Genomic DNA, 26787 nt, shown 5'->3' with positions numbered 1-26787 from the left:
ACATTGTACGAACACAGAGTATATACAATACGGCTCCTATGTCTTTCATTTGGTTTAAATTAAAAATAATAATAATAATAATAATAATAATAATAATAATAATAAAGAGTTGTAAATAAAAATGAAAAAATAACTTAAATAAATGTATGTACGGTTATATAAATAATTTGAATGAAAATTTTGAGACTTTTAGATTATAAACTTTAGGAACTAAATGTATTATAACTTCACTTTGTATATGTTGGCAAACCATAATCAAAACAATGAGTCTAGATTTAGACTTGTTCAAAGTTTATTTGTTATAGTTTGAATCAAGCTGCATGTAGAAACTTACTGTGCAACATTGCAAAGCTCGATTGATTGAAAGTAAGACTCGATCGATTGAGAATTGTATCTACAGACCCAAACAGTTGTTTAAGCCCATTAAGGATTAGGGTTTTAGATCTACTTCTCCTAGTATATAAAAGAAACCCTAAGCACATTTTTAAAAGGCTTTTTAGAGAGAGATTAGAGTGCATCTTATGTCTCTTTTGTAGATTTAGGGTTTTGTACCCAAAATCTCTCTAAGGTCTTTATTGAGTTGTGTTGAATTTTTTGTGAGATCTGAGAGGTATTTATCTTCATACACACACATAAAACTATCAAGATCAAGATTTGCATCAAGAACTTGATGGTGGTTTCAATTGCTGCATAAAGAACTTTCAAGAAGATCCAAAACCTTTAAGTGAAGTCTCAAAGTCATAAGTAGGAGAAATTGTGGTTGCAGTGGATCAAAGAAAGAAGTAGTTCATGAACTCGGAGCTGTCATGTGGCCGTGGTAATAAGTTTTCTACTTGAGGTAGTAATAGGATGTTAGTGGTCTAAGTTCTATTGTAAAAATTTCAATTCTGTCATAGTGGATCTGTTTTTTACCTTGAGAATAGTTAGGTTAAATCCTCTCCAGGTTTTTTACCGGTTATCATATTATTGTGTTCTTTATTTTCCACCTGTTGCTTTACATGATATGACTTTATTATTTTAACCTAGATCTAAATAATAAACCTAAGTATTTACTTGGTTAATTAATTAGGTTAAACAATTTAGTTTATAGGGATCTAAAATCGTACATAGACTAAAGAGCAACTATAAATTTTAAGTTATTTATTTTTATTTATATTCTAATCTAGTAGCATACTTATATTATTCAAATAGAATTTTATAAGGAAAATTAACCAAGCATTAAAATATTTACTTTATGTATTTTCAATTTTTATTTGTGTTTCCAAGAAAAATAAAACATGTTAATGAAGGTGACGTTTCATATATTTTTTCATTTACTTAGCAGACCAAAAAAAAAGATATTATTTTACTACCTTATATTATAAATTCTAATATAAAATTATTTTTTTAATTGAAATCTAACACAGATACGTATATACATTATGATGATGTACAAAATTGTTAGTGAGTTGATCGTCCACACACGCGCCAATGGATATACCTGAAGAACAAAAAAAAGAGAGAACCTACAGAGAGCACCGGTGGGGTGTCGGCCAAAGACCCTCCGAAGGTTAAGTCAGTAATAGAAGAATTTTCAAGAACTCAAGAAAGCAAGAGTTAGGGAGAATTCACATACCTCAAGAAGGTTAGGGTTTGTTGTTTGTATAATAGCAGAGAGCTGACTTGAATTCCTTTATATTAGGGGGGGGGGGATTTCCTTATAAAGAGAAGGTCCCAAGATCTTAGGGCTTCTCTTCCCATATAGGGAAGATTTGATTGCGCGGTAAGATCTTTGGTTGTGGTGTGCAAGTTATTTCCATGTAGAGGCATATGAATGGACTCCACGAAAAATCCTACGTGGAGTCTTGGAGCTTTGGATCATCGGGAAGGGGATTGGGTCGGCGACCTACCTAACCCGATGAGCCCTAGGATTGGTGACCCCCTAAGATTGGTCATAGGTACAAAACCGATGATCAAGTGAGACTCATGACTTATGTCGATCGATCAAAAATATCCGCATCACATTATATATGCTTATACGATTTTTTTTTTAGAGAGCTTATAAGATCTAATCATTCAAACTATAGAAAAAATATAATTTTGATAGATCAGCAATATTCAAGATTATAATAAAGATATGGAATGCTTCTGTTTTAACACATACATAGGCAAACGTGAAATTAGAAATATTAATTCTGATAATTTCATTGTCATATATAATGACAAACCTTAACGAAATAAATAAATTATATAGTTAATAAAAGTATTAAAGTTAAGTTAAACAAAAATATTTTTGTTAGTATGGTACTAAAAACATTTTATACGTGTTCTATACATTAAATTATAGAAAACATATATTTTTTAGAGTATTCAATTTTTTTTTTTTTAAAAGAAAAATACATGCAATTTAAGTTTGTAATCTACATTTATAATATATATATATATATATATATATATTTACCAGCTATGGCACCGAATATAATGTGTGTATATTTTCCATACAATATATATTGATTTTTTTTAAAAGGATATTATTGATTTTCATATCAACTTATAACTGATATTTGTTTATTTAAATTGTCAACTTAATAATTATTAAAATAAAATTTACAAAGAAATTCATCGTTTATAAATTTATCATAAACCCAACCAGTACAACTAAGATATGTTGTTAGCAATAACACCTTAAAGCCCTTTAATTAGCCTATTGATAGTGACAGTTATTATGGTGTCTGATATATGTGATTCAAACTCTTCTTCTCAATTCCTTATCATCGTTTCTCAAAAAAAAAAAAAAAAAATCCTTATCATCAAATTTTTATGCATTACACCTAAAGCCCCTTAAGTAGCCTATTAATGGTGACAATGACACCTATTATGATGCCCTAATTTATGTGATTCAAATTCCATCTCTCCATTCCCATCAATATCATCTACTAATTGGTTTCTCAAAAAAGAAAAAAAAAATTTATCTACTAATTTAATAAAAGATAAAAAGAGGTAATGAAATCAGAATTTAGCAGAAAGTCAGAAATGAAGGGCGAGGGGCAAGCTTGAGATTATCTCAAATACAAAGCCCATTGTTAATCTTAATCATCTGAGTGCATATAAACAGGAACAGCAACAGGGCTTGACCACTTCACACATACAAAAGAGTCATAACCAACAAGTACAACATAACACGTTCAGTCACACAAAAACCAAAGCGAGCCGAAGGCAAAGCAATAGCTCTCGCAGCACTCATTGCTGACTCTTCTGACCAAACAATACAAAATGCAACCATTGTAGACAGAAACTAATAATTCTTCACTTCCCTTCATTTCCAGATCCCAAATCAAATCTGAGAAATTAAAGAAAGAGAGAAATTTTGATGATGGCAAACCAATTGGAGAGCTTGGTACAGACGATAAAATCGAAGGTTCGAGCTCTGAAGAAGAACAAGAAGCCGTACGTGAAGATGGACAAGAGCTCGAGTGTCAAGGTTGAGATCCGTAGCAGGAAGGCTCGAAAGCTCATTGACAAGACACTCAAGGTAGCTGATCAACCTGGGAAGCGTAGCCTTTCTTAATATTCATACCTTGTATATGTGCTTAATTTAAGTTTAAACTATACATATTAATTTGCTGTTTTTGTGGGTTTTATCTTTGTTTCGTTTCGTGGGTGGTGGTCTTGTTGTGCCTACCGATTCTGTGTTTTTGTTTTTAAGGTTTCGAAACCTTTGGAGAAGAAAACGACACAAGGGTTTGAAACCATTTTGGAACCGTTTCGGATTGGCTTATATATAAGAAACAAGGATTTCTTCCTGATTACATATATCTGATGCTTTTTTTTTTTTTTTTTTCCGTACGTGAAGATGGACAAGAGCTCGAGTGTCAAGGTTGAGATCCGTAGCAGGAAGGCTCGAAAGCTCATTGACAAGACACTCAAGGTAGCTGATCAACCTGGGAAGCGTAGCCTTTCTTAATATTCATACCTTGTATATGTGCTTAATTTAAGTTTAAACTATACATATTAATTTGCTGTTTTTGTGGGTTTTATCTTTGTTTCGTTTCGTGGGTGGTGGTCTTGTTGTGCCTACCGATTCTGTGTTTTTGTTTTTAAGGTTTCGAAACCTTTGGAGAAGAAAACGACACAAGGGTTTGAAACCATTTTGGAACCGTTTCGGATTGGCTTATATATAAGAAACAAGGATTTCTTCCTGATTACATATATCTGATGCTTTTTTTTTTTTTTTTTTAACTAGGAAATATGTTGGAGATAATGCGTTTGGTATCTACATTTATAGAATAGTTTATTAAGAATTACTTTTTTTTTTCTTTTAAGCAAAAAGAATTAGTACTGAATTACTCCATTTTTTATTTATTTATTTAATCCTTCCGACTTAATTGAACAAGAAGAATTAAGCCATAATCCTTGTTACTCAATTTTGTCACCTCCTCATTTTTTTTCAACAAAAACATCATGGGCTCAAATACTTTTTTTTTTCTTTAGTGTAGCTATCAGATTATCAAGTAAGGACAACAATATGAATTAGGTATGAAAATAATATCTCTCTCTTTATTTTTTATTTTTTATTTTTCCAAAAAAACTAGATCATTTAAGTTTGGAGTTGAAGTTGGTTATTTTAATCCAAAAATTTTGCCCCCCAAAAAAAAAAAAAAAACCCTTAAAACTCCTAATTTAAAGGAATAAAATGATTTTTAGTTATTCTAATAAATCTTATTATTTATTTATTTATTTTTTCATATCTGTCCCAAACAGAGTATGGAATACCTATAATTCAACCTGCATATATATCTTCATTAATTGTAATCCCTAGTAATAATGGGAACCAAAAGATGATCACTTTATTTATAAAAATATTTTCTAATCAAAATCCAACCCGGTGTAGTCGGCCCCATATATGATTTATGTGATATGGAGTAGAAAGATTTGTACTTGTTTGCCTCTTTTTTTAATTTTTAATTTTTTTTCCTGAATTGTTGTACTTTGGTCGTTGTAATATTTATGGTTGATTGATAAATGCTAATGCCCCCGCAGTCCATTGGACCGTTACAATAATGGTTGGGTCAGCGTTTGCATGTGTTGCGTAACCAATGAATCACACGTGTTGATAGCCCAGCCAATGGGAGACTTTATTTGTTTTTTTTCCTAGAGACAGTACTCGTTTAATTAAAAAAAAATTATTTACCTATAAAAAAAAGAAAAATAAAACTAATTTGACTAATGTACTGACAGTACTATATCTAAGGGTTCCTTTTTTAAAATGGTCATAATTTTTTAATATTTCAAAACGTACATTGAATCCAGAGAGAGAGAGAGAGAGAGAGAGAGAGAGAGAAAGTATAAAGTATTTATTTAATCATAAAAAAAAAAAAAATCAGATTTGTTCGGATTTTTTTACTTTTAGGGTTACTTACCTAAAACAAAATATTTGATTGATGCAAAGGTTGGTATTAGTACAGATATGCTCTAGATCTTGAAAAATGAATACATGACAATTACTTAATGTGTGTCTAAATCTCAACAAGTCCAGTGTATAGAATGGTAGACTAGTTGGTTCCATTTAAGTAAGACTCTTAGAGTTCGTTTGAAAATAACTTCTTTAGCTGAAACTGAAATTTTTTTATTGAAAGTACTGTAAATAAAATGGTAAAAATAAGCTAAATAATAATAATAAAAAACTGTATTTTTTAGCTAAGGTCAAACACAACCTAAGAGGAAAGTAGGGATACAAGTATATATGTGTATTGGAACATAGTGTCCCAGTTACACTTATATCTAAGCCGTTAAAGTTGATGATTGGGTGGGGTGGGGAGGGTTGCACCAGCAAGCAAATTCAGACTGGAGGGGCATGGCTGCACCTTAAATTGGTAAAATTGTGTAGTATGAATAATTTTCCATCGCTCTAATATTATTGCAGATTTTATTAATAGTCAAAATGAGACATATTTTAAATTAATTTCCTTTTATTCCCTTAGTTCAAGTAAATGTTACCATTGCTAAATCTAAAATCGAGACAATGATATAACCAAAAAAAAAAAAAAACTGTTTAGATTTTTAAATGGAGAGGGACTACTTCACTGTAACTATATTTTTTATTATAAAAAAATATAAATATACAGAATATCTATTTAATAATAATGTATATTTAATTTGATAAAAGATTAAATTTATGAATCACAACTGTCAAACTATCATTGTCATAAAGATCGGGTGGCATAAAATAAGAAGACAACCATTTGATAGGGACTATTAGTTACGAAGTCATAGTTGGGCACCTCTAGTGGTGGAGAATTACTCCTTAAGAAGAAGGAAATCGTTGGAAGCTAGAGACGTTTTCACATGTACTCTCATAATGTGAAAAAGAATCTACAACTATAATGAGGATTGAAGCAAAATAATCAACTAAATGAATTGTTAGAAGTTAGAACTTGGAACCTAACATTTTATTGTCTTATTGAAGAAGCACGGTTGAGCCTAAACTAAATGACGTTTCTAATTTCAAAATGGAACTGTGAATTGTGATTTTGGCTCTTTGCTCAATGGGCAAAGAATTTTGGGTAGTGTGAACACTTTCATTTTTCTTGTATTGACATGCATGAATTCTATTCTTGTCAGTTTCGATTTCCAAAAAAAAAAAAAAAAAAGTAGTGTGAATTCTAATCTAGGTCGTATGTGTACTTTTCAACATTTGTAAGGAAAGATTGACCAGTTGAATTTGCCTGATTTTTTATTTTGAGAACAATATGAACGGAATCTCAAGATGTTCATAGCACTAGAATCTTGTGGAATGCGCCAATTGCTCTCAATCTACTTGATTAGAGTGGTATATATTACTATAAAAAAAAATCTATTAATTTTTTTGAAGCATATATATCTTTTTTTTTTTTATTTTAAATTTTTTTTATAGGGTGTTTGGTGTATTAATGCATTAGGCACATTGAATTATGGATATATGTTCACATTCTAACGTGTCAAGTGTAATTGATGCACTAGACACAATCTCAACTCTATTTTAATTAATTAGAGTCTCGCGCAAGATTATATTCTTAAGATATATTATATAAATATGTAGTAAAATTTATACTAACTATAAAATTACTACTGTTGCTCATTTATCTAGCAGAAGAAGCAATTAAGTAATATTACAGTAAAAGAATCATTCTTCCAATGTATAATAGATTTTCTAACAGCAAAACCCACTTTTTCAGAGAGTAGCGTGGTGCTTAATTAGGGGAAATAACTCTTGCTTAAACCTGTTATTGTTCATTATAAAAAGTATACTGATCACATTTGATGACCATGTTAATTAAGTTGACAATTTGGCTATTAACATTTCTTCTATCTTTTTATATATAATAAATTTCTCTATCATTCCATATGGATTAAGAATTAGAAAAGAGTGGCACAAATTCTCCACGCTTTAAAAGTCAGTTGTCATAAATATAGAATATAGACTATGACTGGCTACTTAGAAGTTAAAGGTAGCGTATTTGATCATTTATTAGAACTTAGAAGCAATGTAGGACTTCCCATAGGCCATAACAATAAAAATTAAGTTGAATATCGACAATTATAATAATAAATCAATGGAAAAGTTGGATCTTCTAACTTTCGTTAAGAAGTTTGTCTTGGGCAGAAATGCTCTAATCTTTTTTTTTTTTTTTGAGAAAAGAAATGCTCTAATCTTAAGTCTTAACCAAACAATAATTTTTATCTTAAATATAAAACATTAGTGATCATTCGAGGCTTTGTTTAGTAATTGGATAAACTTATGGGAAGAAAGAAAAAGAAAAAAAAAAGAGTGGAAAGAAGAAATTAAATTTTTTTTTTATTACAAGTAATTCACACTGGGAATAGAAATATGAAGAGAAAAATAAGCATTTTATATTAAATGTTACCTAAACTTGTCATGTATGATTCAAGTCATTCATTACAATCCCATTGCTAAGGTAGCGATTCAGTGTTACCTAAGCTTGTCATATGTATTAGTTGGACCAATAAAATCATGCTATCAGTTAATTAGCTAAGTCAATTAAATAACTTTAAAAAGCTAAAATAATTTTTTTAAATCTAAACATTCTATTAAAAAAAAAAAAAAAAAAACACTCACACAATTTCTTTCTTTCCATTATTTTCTTGGCATCCAAATGGAGAGTCAAAAACTTTAATGCAATATTTATTACAAATCAAACATAATGGAATGAAAAAAGAAATGGATTTCTTAATCACAACATTGGCTTCCTAATAAACACTCATAATAATTCTGTAAAACGTAAGTTTAGATAAAATCTCAAAACTTCTACCAAATCAACCACCCACTCAAGAGAGTATCTCATAAGACTACTCTCTCACAATAGATGAGATCATACATGTTCCTGTTATGAGAGAGAGGTCTTGTGAAACTCGCGTCATAAGATAATTTTCCCAACTACCTACTCACACCTAAGGAAAATTATTCAAAATTCCTGTAGTACCTGTAGCACAGCAACATTACACTTTTTTTAATTAAATTTTTTTTTTATTTCACATCAAATTGAGAAATGCTTGAAAGAATTAGTTTGATTTTTATTTTTATGAAAATTTTTAACTTTTTTTGAAACAAACGGTACATGTTATTCAAAAAATTGGACTAGCATATGACAACAATTTAACTAGATGGCATTCTTTTATTGGGTGGACCACTATGCAAGGTTAACTTGGCCCAGTAGGAGGACTTAATAATTTCTCAAGTATTGAGTGAGCCACTTTTTCACATACTAATGAAAATTGGAAAAGGGAAAAATATATTAAAAAACTGGAAAAATATATAGTTTATTTTCAATCATAAAAAGCTAAAATTATTTTCTTGAAAGTACAATGAATCAGTTTTTTATTTTTTATTTTTAGAAACAAACAAACATAAACACACAATGGAGTGGAAATGAGATTCTTTCAGCATTGCGGGCCAAGAGAAGGTGGTTGTAAATTTGTAATAATGGGTTGCAGGCCGTTTTTGCAACCATATTTTGTCAATGGGCCTCTAAATCATGATGGGTCAGCGTGGGCCGCAATTTCTGAAAGCTCTAATGTATTTGCGTCTTTTCTGAGGACGGATAGGCCGAAGCCTTTTACATTTGGGTCAAGGAAATCACATACTATACTAGAACACTATTGTAACTAGCTTATAACCCGCACAATGTGCAGGACACTTTTATTTATTACAAAAGGTAAATTGTAAGTGAAAATTAGAACATTTTATAATTAGATAATACCAAAAAAAGTATTTTTTTTAAAAAAAACTTGCAAGAAAGAAAACTATGAAATTTAATCTAGAAATTTCTTGTTCATTCAACAAAATTTGAAATAGACCCAAAAATAAAAATAAAAAATCGTCTTTCTTCGTCACACATGCACTCAAGCATGTAATAGGTGTATTTGTTTTTGCTAGAAGCAAGAATCGGTGTTTTCAACTAACAATAATTAATAATTAAAAGATCATGAAATTCAAATCCTACAGTAGTAATGAATTACATCAGACTACAGTAGTAAGTAGTCTCACAGAAACTTTAAAAAATTAATTAAAAACAAAAGAATATTGCTAGGACTGCATCAACTGACAAAATTTTAGACCATGTAGAGAGAAGTGTCTACTTTCTATATAGAAAGTCATTCTATCACTTTAACACCACAAAAAATTACCATAACTCCAAATACTGTTAGACAATTTTTTTTTTGCAGAAAATAAAAACAAATAAATTGAATAGTTACTTCATAATTCACTAAAAATATCCTCAATGTACATCATAATAATTGCATACAATATTCCATCTTACTTTTGTTGTTGAGTTTGAGCTATTTGTCTTAAAGCTTTCCTCTTTGTATCCTTGTACTTCCTGCAAGATGCATATTAATCCAATTGAAATCCCTTCCTTGGTATAAAGCAATGTAGACTGTAGGGTGCTTTACTCTTTACCATCTACCTAATTCTTTATAATTGTTTTCAATTGATTTGGACATCAATCATTGAACAATTAAGAAAGATATTTATAGTTACATATCTTTGAGTTAATCAAACCCAAAAACAGCTCTGCTGTAAGCATTGTATTGCTACCAAATGTTAAAACACAAATGTAACACACACACACACACACATATCTAACTCCATCTAGAGCTTTGGTGTGATTCCTAATTGACCAAGCCATCTATTAAATCTAATGCATTTCTAACATAATTATGTATGCCAATTTTTAATTCAATTACCAATCTGTAAGGTTAAATTTAATCAATCATCTAATTGGCTTTATTCCGTGACCAATTTGCTTGTAATTTAGCACTTAGTAACCCTGTATTTAGGTGGAAAAATTGTAAGGGTAGTGTGTGAGAAGATGTGAAGAAAAGCTCAAGAGTGTGCAAGAAAAACAGAGTCTCGCGACTAGGACTCGCGGGTGGTTCGCGACTGGCAAGCCGCGAAATGCAGTCACGTGAGAGGCACACTGGGAAGCTGAAGGGTCGCGCCAGCTGTCACGCTACAGGACAAAAGTTCCAGTCTGGCCAGGCCGTTACGTCGCGACTTGATTTCGCGACTTGGCCAAGCCGCGAGATCAAGTCGCCAACTTGCCCTGTTTGGCAAAAACTGACGTTTTGCATTCCCTTCTCACCCTACTATATATACACCCTTATACCCATCATTTTGAGAGAGCTTCCAGAGAGAATTTTGTGAGAGAAAACCCTAGAGAAATACAAGATTGATTCATCCCCAATCTTCATCTAAAGAGACTCTACAAATTCCTCTACTCTCTTCCTCTCCATTGTCATACCCTTGAGAGGTCATTTACCAAACCCTTGTCTCACCACACCCACGTCTGTGAGAAGGTCCATTTGGTGCTTTGGGAAGCAGTTTGGAAAGGAACCAATATACATTGGTTGATGCTATGGTCAAGTAGCGGAATCCGGGAAGCTAAAGAAGAAATAGGTTCGGCGTAACCTCGTTGGAGCAAGAAGCTTGGAGGGCTTAGGTACTTGGGTAGATTAGGCTTGGAGGGTCTTCTGCTGTTCATGTATCCCAACTACATTCTTTAGTGGATTATTTGACCGCTTGGAGGGCGGCGGAGAGGTTTTACGCCGAGGACTTCGGTTTCCTCTTCGATAACACATCGTGTGTTGTCCGTGTGTTTGCATCTTCTTTCCCTTTACCTTTGCCTTATATTTACTGCTGTGGATGTGTTTATATTTGGCTTAGATTGTTTATCAATTCTGTGTTTAGCTTATATTCATGTTCCGCACGTTAATCGTTTGATATTAAGCTTGAATTGGTAATTTTGTAATTTGGGGTCTAAACGTTCAAGGGTGTTTCATACCCATATTGAACTTTCAATTGGTATCAGAGCGGGTGCACTTGTTGTGGTTTTAATACCTGAGTGTGATCCTTGACCCCTTTGTGAGATGGATAGGTCTCAATCTCTCAATGTTCCACCATTTTTTGATGGTAATAATTATGCATTTTGGAAAGTCCGAATGAGGGCGTTTTTGTGTTCTATGGATGAGACTGTGTGGGATACAGTTGATATAGGTTGGACTAAACCGGAGGCTCCTAAGGCAAATTGGGATAAGGATGCTCTTGCAGCAGCAAATGCAAATAGCAAGGCATTGAATGCTATCTTCTGCGGTGTTTCTCCAGAAGAATTCCACCGGATTTCTCACATCTCCATTGCTAAGGAAGCATGGGAAATTCTGGAGACAACCTATGAGGGAACTAAGAAAGTGAAGGACACAAAACTTCAAATGCTGACCACTCGCTTTGAGGAGTTAAAAATGAGTGAGGAAGAGTCGTTTGATTCATTTTATAGCAAACTGAACGAAGTGGTTGTTGGTAAATTTAACTTGGGAGAAAAGACGGAGGACTCAAAGATTGTAAGGAAGATCCTCCGGTCACTACCAGAAACTTTCCGGCCCAAAGTTACAGCCATTGAAGAGAGCAAGGATCTTGACGACATCAAGGTTCAAGAGCTGGTTGGTTCTCTGCAGACATATGAATTGTCCCTGCCCTCACAGAAGAAGAGCAAATCACTTGCTCTTAAAACAATTGATGAGAGAGTAGCATCTCATGATATTTCAGAAGAAGATGGAGTGGAGAAGGAAGTAGCATATCTGGCGAAAAACTTCCGAAAATTCCTGAAGATGAAGAACAGTGGAAAACCATTCAATGATAGGAAATTTTCATCTTCAAGAGGTGATAGGAAAGAGTTCACGAGGAAAGAAGGGAAGGAGTCTCAATCTTCCTCGGACATTGTGTGTTTCGAGTGTAATGGACATGGACACTTCAAAAAGGAATGTCCCAATTATTTGAAAACAAAAGGAAAGGTCTATGCCACAACGTAGAGTGATGCGGATTCATCAAATTCTGACTCTGAAGATGGCTGTGACGGAGAAGGAAATTACTCCGCTTTCATGACCATTGCACATGTGGAGACTTTGGATGAGTTGGGTACACTTGTAAAAGAGCTTGGGGAACATTCTGATTTGGAGTCTATGGGAATAGTCGAAGAGTCTGAAGATGAGGAAGTTGGAGAAACGGTGGGATTGCAAGAGACTTACAACTCGCTCCTTGAGAAGACCGGTGAATATGCTAAAGTGGCTAATGCAGCCATCAAGAAGATGAAGAGAGCTGAGGAAGATTACAAAAGTCTCCTGGCACGATATAAGGAGGCAAAATGTGAAATTGAAACACTTAATGGTGAGCTATCAGAAGCTTACACTAAAGTGAGATTCCTTGAGCAAGAGGTAGTACAATCTCATGCCAAGGTAGATAGGATCTCCTCCAGGAAGCTAGATGATGTTATTTCATCCCAAAAACATGCCTCAGACAAGTCCGGGTTGGGATATACCGGAGGGAGCAGCTCATCAGCCAAAGTCACCAAGGAAGTAAAGTTTGTAAAAACCAATGAGACGGCTGTTGATAAGCCTACTCCAGAGAAAGTTGAGGTCAAGAAGAAACAGAATGTGGCAAATCAACGGGAATTCAACAAGTCCCGAAATCAATCTGAAGTCAGATTTGGAGCTAGAGGAAGATCTCTTCCAAGACAGCAGCAGGGTCCTAGAATAAACTATATTTGTCACTATTGCGGACTGCAAGGACACACTAGACCCAACTGTCAAAAGCTAAGAGCAGACAACAATGCAAGTGTATCTCGGTCACAAGGAAGAAGAAGTGTCTTGAGGTCTTGGGGTGGTGAGCAATCAAGGAGCCAATACCATGATCCCGGAATGACGGACGTGATGAAGATGATCGGTGCCTTCACCACCTGCTTGGAGAGCTTCAACAGGAGGTTTGAAAGTCCTAACACTCGTACCCAATCCATCAAGGATATCACCCCAAACGCACGTGACGTGTGGGTGACAAAGGGTACTCATGCATAAGCATCATAACGTGTCCATGCATCAATTCTTCCTATGATTTGTGGATAAGATTGGTTAGTTGCTTTGTGTTTTTGAGCATTTGTTTAATTTGTGGTTTGTTTGTGTTTAAGTTTTTTTTAAATCTTTCTTCTATTGTTTTTGTGTCAAAAATCCAAAAACACATAAAAAGTTGAAAATCCAAAAAGTTTGATCACTTTGTTGAGTTTTGTCTCCAAGCATGTTTTGCCCTGTACCTTTGTACTTATGGCTTTGTGCATTTAACGAGCATAGCTTGTCTATCATGCACTCATATCATTGTGAAAGAAATTCTGAAATCTATGTGATTGTTGTAAATAGATCTTCAACCTTGTCATGAATGATTAGTGAATGATTTTGTTGATCTTGAGACATGCATAGACTCATGCCTATATATCTTCCCACTTTTTATTTTTTTTTTTTTTTAAAGAGCTCTCTAAATGTAAATCTCCAAATGAAAAGAGATATAGAGCTGCAAAAGCCTGTCGCACACACTAGTATTTGACTAGGAAAAAGGGAAAGCGACCAAAATAAAATGTGTGATGCTCAAAAAGCCAAAGGCTAACTCATCAATTGAAATATCAAAAATTTCAGGCATCTATCTCACAATGAGATTCTCTTTGCTCAAATGTTGCAAACAATATGTTGAATATGGAGCCAAATGAAAAGCTTCAAAGTATTGGTATCAAGTACTTGTGGGAGGTCATATATGCATGTTTCTATAATTGAGATAGGTCACATTATCTAGTGCTAGTTGTGTATGCCTTGATTGAATTGATCATTGAAGCTTCACATTGGACTAAGAACTATCTCATTTTTGATATCCACACACATCACACAAGTCTATGTTCAACGAATGCCATATTCATTTGTGTGATTGTACTTGTTTAAATGTGTTTTCACATGCTCAATCTTAGTGGACAAACACAAAAAGATTTTTGAATATTTTTGTTTTGTTTTTGGAAAGTACTTTGTTTTTCCAAAATTGTGAAATTTTCTCAAAAACAGTGGTACCCTGTTTTGGCGACTAAGTCGCGGGTCAGCACAGTCGCAAGCCCCAGTCGCGAGCTCAGTCAGAGATTTTCGCGACTTACTGGCGAGTTACTACTCTAGTCGCGAAAAATACTTAGAAAATTTTTGAAAAATTTGTGTTTTGCTCTTTTCGCGGCTCATTTTGGCGGCTTGTTCGCGGGTGGAAGGTTCAATCGCGAGGTTTACTCAGAGATTTTCGCAGCTCAGCTCGCGACTCCTTCGCGGCTAAACCTTCCAGTCGCGAAAAACACTTAGAAGATTTTTCTAGAATCTTACCTTCACAGTGTTTCGCGGCTTGATCTGGCGACTTACTGGCGACTTGGACAAGTCGCGAAAAACGCGTGTTTTGCATTTTCAAGACAATTTTAAAATTGTTTTCAGTTTTCCCTCGTCCTTGTTTGACTGTTCATTGTCTTCCTCACTTTACACTCACAAACACTCCGTGTTTCTTGCTGGAAATCTTCCATTTCTGCATCACTTTCTCTCAAATCTTCAACTAAAAGGTATGGGTTTTATTCCTTATCCTTCATACTTTCTGATGTGGGCAATTTTTTTCCGTTTTGTGAAGATGTTGTGGTCTATTGTGATTTATCTTGTTTGAACATGGGTTTCTGATTTTCGGATCATACTGCTTGTATATGCTGATCCATGCAATGATCACCTTTATCTTGTGTTCTGTTTGTGGTGCTGGTAGCTTAATCACTCATTATCATGTTTTGACCCTCAACTTCAATTGTTTAGGGTTTCCTTCATTATCCATAGTATGACACTGTCATATTGCTAATAATGGGTGCTATCTCGTCTGGTGTTTGTGTGTGAATTTAATCCTAGTGCAGAGTGAAAATGTCTCCATTCAAGAGATCAGCTGTAAAAGGAGGAAGCAGCAAAGGGACGGAACATGTCATTGAAATTGACGATTTCTCTCCTAGACCAAAGCGAGCTCGCTCCTCATCTGGTGTGTTCGATCTCACCAAGTTTCGATCGTATGCTGCCTTCCAGACTCATGAAAATTTCTTCAAAAAGGCGACACCTCTGATTGAAAGAGTCCTTGACCAACATTCTCTATTTGACACCAACATTCCACAATGGTTTGCTCACAAGGACTGGAATTATCTTCTCTCTGACCTTGATGATGCATATGAAGATCTGGCAAAAGAGTTTTATGCAAATGCAATTATTGAAGGAGATGAACTTAAGTGTTGGGTTAGAGGAAAAAGTTTCTCGGTCTCTCCTGCATATCTAGCAGAGATTCTGCACATCAACAGGCCAATTCTTGGGATATCTCCAATCTATGATGACTTTCATCCGGATGAAGAATTACTTAAAGCAGCTCTTGGGGACAATCTAGAATTTTCCTCAAATGGGAATTCAGTCAGTGTTTCATCTCTTCCTCCAAAATTGAGAGTGCTCACGATCATCATGTTTCACAACCTGTATCCCCTTTCCAGCACAGGGTATATGAATCTCGGACGTGCACTGTTTCTTCATGATCTGATTTCTGATGTCGAGATTGACATCTGTGCTCATATCTTTCATATCCTTTGCAAAACTGTTCTAAGAACAGAATCAAGAATGTGCATCCCATTTTGCTGTCTCATCTCCCGGATTCTGAAGCGGAAAGGGATCTATCCGTCTGAAAACGAAGTTCCCTGCGCTAAACCATGTCCAATCAACATGCGCACATTCAACGCTAGTATTGGTCACAGCAAGAAGGGAATCAAAACAGAAGCTTCCGCGTCCCACAGTGGCTCGCGCTCCAATTCACTCCCCGCTGACGAGAGACTAGACTCTATTGTAGCTTCTGTTCATGAGCTGAGTTCAAAGATGTCCAATTTTTCTTCTATCTTGCATCATCTCAACTCTCGATGGGATACGAAGTTTACTTCGATTCAAACTCAATTGGATGAAATTCAAAGAAAGCTCGAAGATAGTGACGACTAGCTATTCCTTGACAAAAAGGGGGAGATGCTGTTGGCAGGGGGAGAGCTCATCGAAAGGGGGAGATTTCAACTAACAGATTTGTGTTTACTGTTTTTGTCTATCCTTAGTTGTTTTTACTGTTCTGTATCCAACTTATTTATTTCAGCACTAATATAGTATGATGTTATTCAGCTTTTAGCACTGTTTGTTTGTCTTTTGTACCCATTGTTGCTTTTGTAAGCTTTGAGGGTTGTTTCTAGCACTTTTGCATGATTGTAGGCTTGTATGGTTTGTGCCATGTATTTGCAAAAACTTTGCTTATGCAGCCTTTGTGCTTTGTGTTTTGGTACTTGTTAATGCTTTGCATTACCCTAAGTACAACACTCTTGTGCCCTTGTAGGATTGTTCCTAGATGCATATATGTTTGTATGCATTGGTTGAGTGTTGGACTTGCAAATGATTCTCTTCAATTGAGTTTATCATTTTTGCATGTCCGGATGTTCATTCCTTGTGTGAATGAACATAGTAATCACTTTTGCTTAAGTGACTACTGGTGTTGATCTTGCCATGAATTATTGCTTTTATGCCTATGTTCATTTTTGCTTGATCATGCTTATTTTGCTCCATATGCATATTAAGTTTTCTGCGTACAATGATATTGCTATGTTATTGTGTTTCAGGAGTTACTTATTCATATGTTCAAGAGCTTTTCAGAATCTAGAGTTAGGTGTGAGTGAGTTTTCCAACTGTTCCCAACTCACGTTTAAGTCTAGAGTCTGTTGTAGGGTTTTGTCACGGAATAGCCAAAGGGGGAGATTGTAAGGTTGAATTTAATCAACCATCTAATTGGCTTTATTCTGTGACCAATTTGCTTGTAATTTAGCACTTAGTAACCCTGTATTTAGGTGGGAAAATTGTAAGGGTAGTGTGTGAGAAGATGTGAAGAAAAGCTCAAGAGTGTGCAAGAAAAACAGAGTCTCGCGACTAGGACTCGCGGGTGGTTCGCGACTGGCAAGCCGCGAAAGGCAGTCACGTGAGAGGCACACTGGGAAGCTGAAGGGTTGCGCCAGCTGTCACGCTACAGGACAAAAGTTCCAGTCTGGCCAGGCCGTTACGTCGCGACTTGATTTCGCGACTTGGCCAAGCCGCGAGATCAAGTCGCCAACTTGCCCTGTTTGGCAAAAATTGACGTTTTGCATTCCCTTCTCACCCTACTATATATACACCCTTATACCCATCATATTGAGAGAGCTTCCAGAGAGAATTTTGTGAGAGAAAACCCTAGAGAAATACAAGATTGATTCATCCCCAATCTTCATCTAAAGAGACTCTACAAATTCCTCTACTCTCTTCCTCTCCATTGTCATACCCTTGAGAGGTCATTTACCAAACCCTTGTCTCACCACACCCACGTCTGTGAGAAGGTCCATTTGGTGCTTTGGGAAGCAGTTTGGAAAGGAACCAATATACATTGGTTGATGCTATGGTCAAGTAGCGGAATCCGGGAAGCTAGAGAAGAAATAGGTTCGGCGTAACCTCGTTGGAGCAAGAAGCTTGGAGGGCTTAGGTACTTGGGTAGATTAGGCTTGGAGGGTCTTCTGCTGTTCATGTATCTCAACTACATTCTTTAGTGGATTATTTGACCGCTTGGAGGGCGGCGGAGAGGTTTTACGCCGAGGACTTCGGTTTCCTCTTCGATAACACATCGTGTGTTGTCCGTGTGTTTGTATCTTCTTTCCTTTACCTTTGCCTTATATTTACTGCTGTGGATGTGTTTATATTTGGCTTAGATTGTTTATCAATTCTGTGTTTAGCTTATATTCATGTTCCGCACGCTAATCGTTTGATATTAAGCTTGAATTGGTAATTTTGTAATTTGGAGTCTAAACGTTCAAGGGTGTTTCATACCCATATTGAACTTTCACAATCTATTGCTATCCAATCTTTTTAGCTCTTTGAATCATCCTTTTATTCTCTATCCAAATAATAAATCATTTGTCTCCGACTAGGATAAATAGAAGTATTCAACTTAAATAACTAATCATCCTTTTATTCTCTATCCAAATAATAAATCATTTGTCCCCGGCTAGGATAAATAGAGATATTCAACTTAAATAACTAAAAATCACTATAATGTAGCCAGTAGCCATTAAAGTTGGGTATAAAAGTCAAGCATCCATACCAATTGCACTATCTAAAACCACAAAAATTTCATAGAATTTAAGCAATAATAGATTTAGATGATCCTTAAATCAACTGAAATGTATATTAAATATGGATTAGCTTTTAAGCAATAATAATCATTATGGCAATTTTTAGTTAATTCATGATTATCATTACCTAATCCACCTAACCAATTGCACTGTATAAATATGCATTAGAAACTTCTCAATTATGAATGAAATTTTCCAAAAAAATCTGTCCATGATGACCATGAACCATTTCAATGAATTTATTCTTCAGAACTTAGATAAGAATTACTTTTCTTAACTAATGGGTTTAATTTGAAAAAGTTTTTGGAGCTGAGAGGATTTTCTTGGACTTGGAAAAAAAAAAAAACAAAACAAAACAAAATTGAGAGAATGCAGGGAGAAATGTTTTGATGTTTTTGATAATGATGTTCTTTCTCTAAGAGAGTGTGTGTCTATACATTTTTTGTAATGCTATAAAGATAAACTATAGGTTTTAAATGAGATACTCAATGCAAATCAAGTTTGTGAGCGGAATTAAATTGCAATTGCGCTTTAGTTGGTTCCTCTAGTCATGGATGGATACCTTTTGTAATTTAAGTTGAGAATTACGTAATCGGATTGTGAGATTGCTAATCTTGTAGATTAAGTATCACAAAACTTCAATATATTGACTTGCTAAACAAAATTACAAAACAAACATACAGCTGTAATTTTTTTCATTTGGTGTTCAAGTAATAACTTTAAATATATTTTTTTTTCATACAGTACAACAGAAAAGGGATCGAATGAGGTAAATAACATAATGAAATAGATAAATAGTAACTAAAAGAAGCACTAACAAAGAACACAATACTTTATAATTGTGCACTATATATTCTCTTCAGTGGTTTCATCTCCTCCCCACTGGAAACTGAAAGTCTGAAACAAAAATAGAATATCATGCCCACTGTCAAATTGTAGTATTTTCAAAATGTAGCAAGACCAAATACCATAGTTTACTAAAAACATAAACTAATATTGTGGCTTCTTCAATGTGCGAACTCCTTTATTTATAAGCTTTTTCCACCCATAATTCTCTTCCAAAATAGACCTTAAAAGTATAAGAGGATTAAGAAAACTGACCAAAGAAACTTGGTACATTACACTATAAATTAGGCAAAACAGATACTTCCATTATTTACAAATTGAAAAGAAATCATCTCAATTGAGTTAAGTACTGTATAAAGCCTTGAATTATTGAATTTTCTCATGTGACTGCATGACAGATTCTTTACTAATCATCTCAACTTGTTGAAATTTCATGGTATTTAAATATCATAACTAGTTGCAATTCTCTACTTATCACCACAATTCACATATTAGCAAAGTAAACTAACAAATGTAATTTAAACAAAATAATTTAAAACCTTCAAAACTAGTTACAATTCCTTTTACTATTGTTTCACTTTTGTTTCTTACTACTAAAAATATTCTCAATGAATTTTCAAGAATGCCATACAATACGAAAAACCCAAAAAACCAAATATTGTACACACCAAAACCAACACCTAGGAATCTCTGAGAAAATCATTTTTTTTATTATAAGCTATTACCATTATAATCAATGCTTTCAATTTAATTCTATAGTAGAGTAAGATATACACCTCATTTCTTTAATGTTTACATATTGCACCCCCACATGTAGTGATTATCTAACTAAACATGGGTATTATCACTCGCATCAATAATATAATTAATTTTGAATACTCTATATAATAGGTATTCATCACAATTAATTACTTTCTAGTGATCAACCTCAAGTTTTAGAAACTTTGAAAGTCTATATACTGTGAAGGCAATGTCTAGTTTTGTTCTATACATGATACACAACATGTACTTCATACACTAGCAAACTCAAGCTGTGCATCTGCCCTTCTAGTAATCTCTTTATTTAATATTGGAATCAAAGTGTCTTTGCCTCTTTAAAGATATTAAAATCAAAGAAGCAAGTTCTCAACACTAATTTCAACACAACAAGATAACACATTTCCCAATAGAATGAGAAAACACTAATCTCAACACAACAAGATTACTCAAATCTCAACAAAATGAGATAACATAAATCTTGAAATGAGATTAATACAGTGCACATCTCCACTATATTTCTTTACTTGATTCTTATTCATAAAAGACTTTCATTTAATTAATTAAGGAAGTACAAACCCACAGGTCTTTCAAGCAAACTTCGTTACCAAGATTACTATTTAAGAAAGTCACTACACATCTTTATGATGCATACACAAATTATATGTAGACACACAATCCAATATTTCATCATTGATCCATGAATGTTCAATTAATGAACTCATTTGTACTCTCTTTATGAATCTTTATTTCATAAAGAGGTACTTTCAAAATAGGATCACAACATGTGCTTGATTAAACTTGAGACATCTACCACACATAGCAAAATTTAATCACAATGAATTTAACATCCCTCGATGTTAATTCTCAATACTTTTAACATGCACATCTTTGATGCACATTAGCATCCTTACGAGTCCATGACTATTTTGAGGGTTATATCCCCCTACACTTCTTGGATATCATAATTCCACAATTTGAGTTTCTAAACCCCCACATTTGGAGTTTTCAACCATTCCAAAATTCACATATACACACACACTATAATTACATATATCAAAATATAACAATCAAATATAATGAATTTCTTTAAAATTATATGAATGGTTTTAAATATATCAAAATATTAACACAAATAGTTACTAGTGCATAGATATCAAAAATCTATCTTTTCCCTTTGTTTCAAACCTCTTACCACTAACCTTAGACCAAAATATTTTATATCTTATTCTAATACCCACTCATAACCAATTGGTTTTGAAACTAGAGGTAGATCCATTAAGATCCAATTATTAATAAATAATATTGAGTCTATCTTATCATTAAGAGCTTTTACAATAGACAACTACATCTTTTAGAAGCACAAAACTTTCTCAAACTTTAGGATCACTTCCCTTAAAGAATACTATGGGTATTTATTTAGGACTACACTTTTATTAACTTCAACAAGGTAAACAAGAGCTTCACATGAAATAAAATTTGGATTAAAATCCCTTTTATATCTCACACTTTGACTCCACTTTTGTTCACTTGGTGAACCACATTTAAATCTTTAACATTGGAGTCATTTACTTGTGTTTAAGTAGGTATTTGGGTATCTTTGAAATCATCTTTGAATTTAATCTCCATAAATTCAATGTCCTTTAATTTTACTCTTTTACTAGACCTTAAGTCTAATAAACTACACACACGAATTTACATAAAACCTACATATACATTTTATATAGCTCTTTGACTAATGAGTCTTTTTTGGTCCATCATTTTACAAAATGTTAAACACCCCCACTATTTAAAATGATAAGCATTTGGTCACTTTCTCATTTCATAACACTTGAAATATCTTTGAGATGGAACTGTATTATGCATATAGCATATACTAAGCAAAGCCTCTTCTCATATATCAAATAGGAACTTAGGTGATTGCACTTAGGATTATGACATTCATCATATCAACTAGAGTTCTTTTTTCTTTTGTTTTTACCAAAAAATTTATTAGGTGTATAAGGGACTGCGCTTTGGTGTATTATGACATATTTCTCACAAAGAAGAATATTCATTTAGAAATATTCACAATCTCTAGTTAATACATCATTCAACTCAAATCATCATGCTTTTATTAAATTATATCATACACTGACAAAAACTTCAAGAGTTTAAAATTTAAAAGTCCCAATAGAGCATGCCACAAATAAAGAATCAACAATATAAGCACAACCAAAACATATTGATAAATAACACTCAATTCGAACATGTCAGTAGTAGCATATCCATTGCCTACTAATATCCCATTCTTAAACAAGACTATTCTTAAATAACCAATTAGCTTTTCTTGATATCACGTACATGAAACACATTGGTCAAGAGAACTTCTTGCCAAAACTTAATTTCACTTCAACAATGAATTTTCATGAACTTTTGCTATAATGTGGATGTCCACAAGCACCTCTATTTCTATGAAGACTCCCATAAGTCTTAAAATATGCCTTATAGTTGCCCATATGCAACATTGCACCCGAATCAAATTACCAATTGGAGGATTTGTAATTACATCCATATGAAATACAGTGATCATATTATTACATACGTCACTCACCATAGCAATAATGTCCTTAATGACAATTGCTTCATTGACATTTCCATCTCCAACCTTCTTACTCTTTAAGAACTTACATTATCAAATGTAACAGTCTTTCTTTCCACAAAGAGAACATGACATAATCTACTTGTCATCATTGGAATTCTTGGAGTTGTTTGTTTAAAACCATTCACACTTCTTATTCACATTCAAGTGCTTACAGGTCTTACTAGAACTTCCACTTTGAACATTGTTCACATTCACTTTAAAATTGATCTAAAGTGAGATCTTCAAACATGTTATTTAATGTTTTCAAGTAGTTTTAGAAAATTACTTAGGAAAATATTCACACACTATATCACTTTAATAGTTTAAATTCCCATCCTTTAGATTTTCTACTTCACTTTATAACATTTAAACATGTCAAAAGTTTATTCTTATTTCCCAATTCAAATAAATTTGCAACATATGCAAATATTCTAACAAAGAAACTCATCAATCAATTTGAAATTCAAATTACCCATGAACAAGAAATCTATACCTTCAATGTTCAAACTATGAACATGGCTTTTAATGCATCCACAATGTGAAAGAATCATCACCTTGTCTTGCCAATAAAGAAACTTGTTTCTTTCAACCTTGTTCCATTGAATCTTCATTATGATTGATTTATCATTTGAAGATGTAATCAAATCCAAGCCAATTGCTCTTTCTATAGTGTAAAATTAGTTCCATCAAAGCGATCTAATTTTACCAAATCATGGTTCAACATCTTCAAAGTTGTACCATCATTTACTCCTTTCATTGTAGCAAATAATGTCTAAGATTGTTGGGGATTTCACCAAATCAATGAGTAATAATGAAAGAACAAAATGAATACATCAAGTAAATTTAATTTATATATATAATAATAGGTGAAGTTAAAAGAAACTCAAATTAAAATTTCAAATTAGAGTTCTAACTTTATGCCATGTGTCCTAAATTATTTATTCTTAAAGAATTTTATTTCTCAAATTTTGAATCAAATGTGGGACCACATCATAAATATTCATCCAAGTGAGTTATTAAGCACAAAAATCAAACAGTCTAGAATAAATGAATCTTTAAAAAAAAAAAAAAGTGCTTCACAATAATTTTTTTAAAAAAACCTTGGACAATTTACATTTTACACCTAATAATATTCTTATTTTTTTTTTTAAAGAGTTAACAAAATATAAAAATGATTATCAATAGTATTTAAATTATATATATAGGATATTGTGCATCTTATTGTATATCTTCAAGTGTTTCCATGTATATGTATAGGGTTATAAGCTAGTAAAAATTAATGATTGACTTGGAGGCACAATTAAATTTTATCCTTAGACAATATTTGTCCCCACATGCAAGTTGTTAAAGGGTTTCTACAAACTTGTCCCTAGGATATAACCAAGTTTATTGGGTTCTACAAATAGCAATCTTGGAGAATACCCATAGGATTTCTTGTGTTTCTTTAAACTTATTATTTTTCAAGAGAACATAAACCTCTATTTATACCCATAGGGTTATAACCCTTCAAAAGGAATGTATGGAGAGTTAAGATTTTTCATAAAACTGTTCACATGGCTTGAAATCGTTTCAAACGTTCAGAACAGTTATCAAAAAATTCTGCAGAAATTCAGTTTTCATGAGTTTTGATCGAACGAGCACTACAAGAAAAACGAGTTATTGCGGTGGGCCTATTGCGGCGAGTGCGAAAATTGCTGCTATATGTCGCCTATTGCGGCGCTTTTTTGGCCTGCCGTTATACATGAGATCTATTGCGGTGTTCTATATGCCCGCCGCAATAGCTTTAGTATTTTGCGGCGTACTACAGCGGCGAACCAATGACCCGCTGCAATAGATCTGTTTTAGCGGCATTAAACTTAGATATAGCAGTTGGTCATTGACCCGCCGCAATATGTACTTCTTTTTGCAGCGGGTTGGACCGCCGCAATAGACCTTTAAATTTTCAAGCCAAAAAAATTTCTTCTTTTTTTTTTCGCATTTCCCCTTAAAGATCAAATAGTAAATTACACCCGATTGGCATGAAAATTAGCATGTATGTTAAGAACATATAGAACATGCAATCCAATGGTTGGATTTTCAAAATATGAATTCAATAACAAGCTATTGGTTGGTGTAACATTTTTTAGAGTTACATCAGGTGTAAATTGAACTCAACCATATATTTCTTAATTCAATGTGAATTTTGACAAATCTATCGTTAGATTATATTATATTCATATATTTTTCATGCATACAAAATTTCAAGGTGATCAAAGATTAATAGTCATGTCATCAATCAATTGTTTAAATTCAAGTTTTTATAATTTAAAATAACGCATAAAAGATGAGTTTAAAGATCAAATGGTAAATTACACCTGATTGGCTTGCATGTTAAGAACAAATAGAAAATGTGATCCAACGGTTGGATTTTAAAAATATGAATTCAACAATAAGTTATTGGTTGGTGTAACATTTTTTAGAGTTATATCAAGTGTAACTTGAACCCAATCCTATATTTCTTAATTTGATGGGAATTTTGACAAATCTACCGTTAGATTACATTATTTTCATATATTTTTCATACTTACAAAATTTCAAGATGATAAAAAATTAATAGCCATGTCATCAATCAATTGTTTAAATTCATGTTCTTGTGGTTTAAAATAACGTTTAAAAGATGAGTTTAAAGATCAAAGTGTAAATTACACCCGATTGGCATGAAAATTAGCATGCATGTTAAGAATATATAGAAAATGTGATCCAATAGTTGCATTTTAAAAATATGAATTCAACAATAAGTTATTGGTTGGTGTAACATTTTTTAGAGTTATATCAAGTGTAACTTGAACCCAATCCTATATTTCTAAATTCGATGTGAATTTTGACAAATCTACCGTTAGATTACATTATCTTCATATATTTTTCATGCTTAAAAATTTCAAGGGGATCAAAAATTAATAACCTTGTCATCAATCAATTGTTTAAATTCAAGTTTTTGTAATTTAAAATAATGCATAGAAGATTAGTGTAAAGATCAAATGGTAAATTACACCAAATTGGCATGAAAATTGGCATGCATGTTAAGAACATATAGAAAATGTGATCCAAAGATTGGATTTTCAAAATATGAATTCAATAACAAGTTATTGGTTAGTGTAACATTTTTTAGAGTTACATCAGGTGTACTTGAACCCAATCTTATATTTCTTAATTCAATGTGAATTTTGACAAATCTACCGTTAGATTACATTATTTTCATATATTTTTCATGCATACAAAATTTAAAGGTCATCAAAGATTAATAATCATGTCATCAATCAATTGTTTAAATTCAAGTTTTTGTAATTTAAAATAACGCATAAAAGATGAGTTTAAAGATCAAATGGTAAATTACACCCGATTAGCATGAAAATTGGCATGCACATTAAGAACATATAAAAAATGTGATCCAACGGTTGGATTTTCAAAATATGAATTCAACAAAAAGTTATTGGTTGGTGTAATATTTTTTAGAGTTATATCAATTGTAACTTGAACCCAACCCAATATTTCTTAACTCGATGTCAATTTTGACAAATCTACCGTTAGATTACATTATCCTCATATATTTTTTATGTATAACAAATTTCAAGGTGATGAAAGATTAATAGTCATGTCATCAATCAATTATTTAAATTCAAGTTTTTGTAATTTAAAATAACGCATAAAAGATGAGTTTAAAAATCAAATTGTAAATTGCATCTGATTAACATGAAAATTAGCATGCACGTTAAGAACATATAGAAAATGTGATCCAACGGTTGGATTTTCAAAATATGAATTCAAAAAAAAGTTATTGGTTGGTGTAACATTTTTTAGAGTTATATCAAGTGTAACTTGAACCCAACTCTATATTTCTAAATTCGATGTGAATTTTGACAAATCTACCGTTAGATTACATTATCTTCATATATTTTTCATGCTTATAAAATTTCAAGGGGATCAAAGATTAATAACCTTGTCATCAATCAATTGTTTAAATTC

At 32.9% G+C, this 26787-nt stretch overlaps 2 protein-coding genes and 1 long non-coding RNA gene across 3 annotated transcripts; 2 read left to right on the top strand and 1 right to left on the bottom strand.

Annotated features, from left to right (window-relative positions):
* Positions 1–3061: 3061 nt before the first annotated feature.
* On the top strand, positions 3062–3792 carry LOC112010653 (uncharacterized). Its single transcript, XM_024043004.2, has one exon. The coding sequence runs from the start codon at positions 3350–3352 to the stop codon at positions 3545–3547; it is 198 nt and encodes a 65-aa protein (XP_023898772.1). The 5' UTR covers positions 3062–3349; the 3' UTR covers positions 3548–3792.
* Positions 3793–3817: 25 nt separating this feature from the next.
* Positions 3818–4188, top strand: LOC136067757 (uncharacterized; the record flags this gene model as incomplete). Its single annotated transcript, XM_065774005.1, has 1 exon — positions 3818–4188. A coding segment is annotated over one exon (126 nt), but the record flags the coding sequence as incomplete, so codon positions are not given.
* A 5518-nt stretch (positions 4189–9706) lies between these two features.
* Positions 9707–19451, bottom strand: LOC136067765 (uncharacterized). The gene is made up of 2 exons (XR_010629181.1): positions 19393–19451; positions 9707–9857 (listed from the first exon to the last, which is right to left on the bottom strand). It is a non-coding gene; the product is annotated as an uncharacterized LOC136067765 (long non-coding RNA).
* Positions 19452–26787: the final 7336 nt, after the last annotated feature.

This window comes from Quercus suber, unplaced genomic scaffold (assembly GCF_002906115.3).
Source record: "Quercus suber isolate HL8 unplaced genomic scaffold, Cork oak 2.0 scaffold_84, whole genome shotgun sequence".
In the NCBI taxonomy this organism is placed as follows: Eukaryota; Viridiplantae; Streptophyta; class Magnoliopsida; order Fagales; family Fagaceae; genus Quercus; species Quercus suber.
The sequence above is the reverse complement of the archived record's forward strand: the minus strand, read 5'-3'. Positions and strand labels throughout refer to the sequence as shown.

Bases quoted from the DNA above. Each gene is read 5' to 3' on its own strand.
- LOC112010653 (XM_024043004.2), top strand. From the start codon at position 3,350: ATGATGGCAAACCAATTGGAGAGCTTGGTACAGACGATAAAATCGAAG.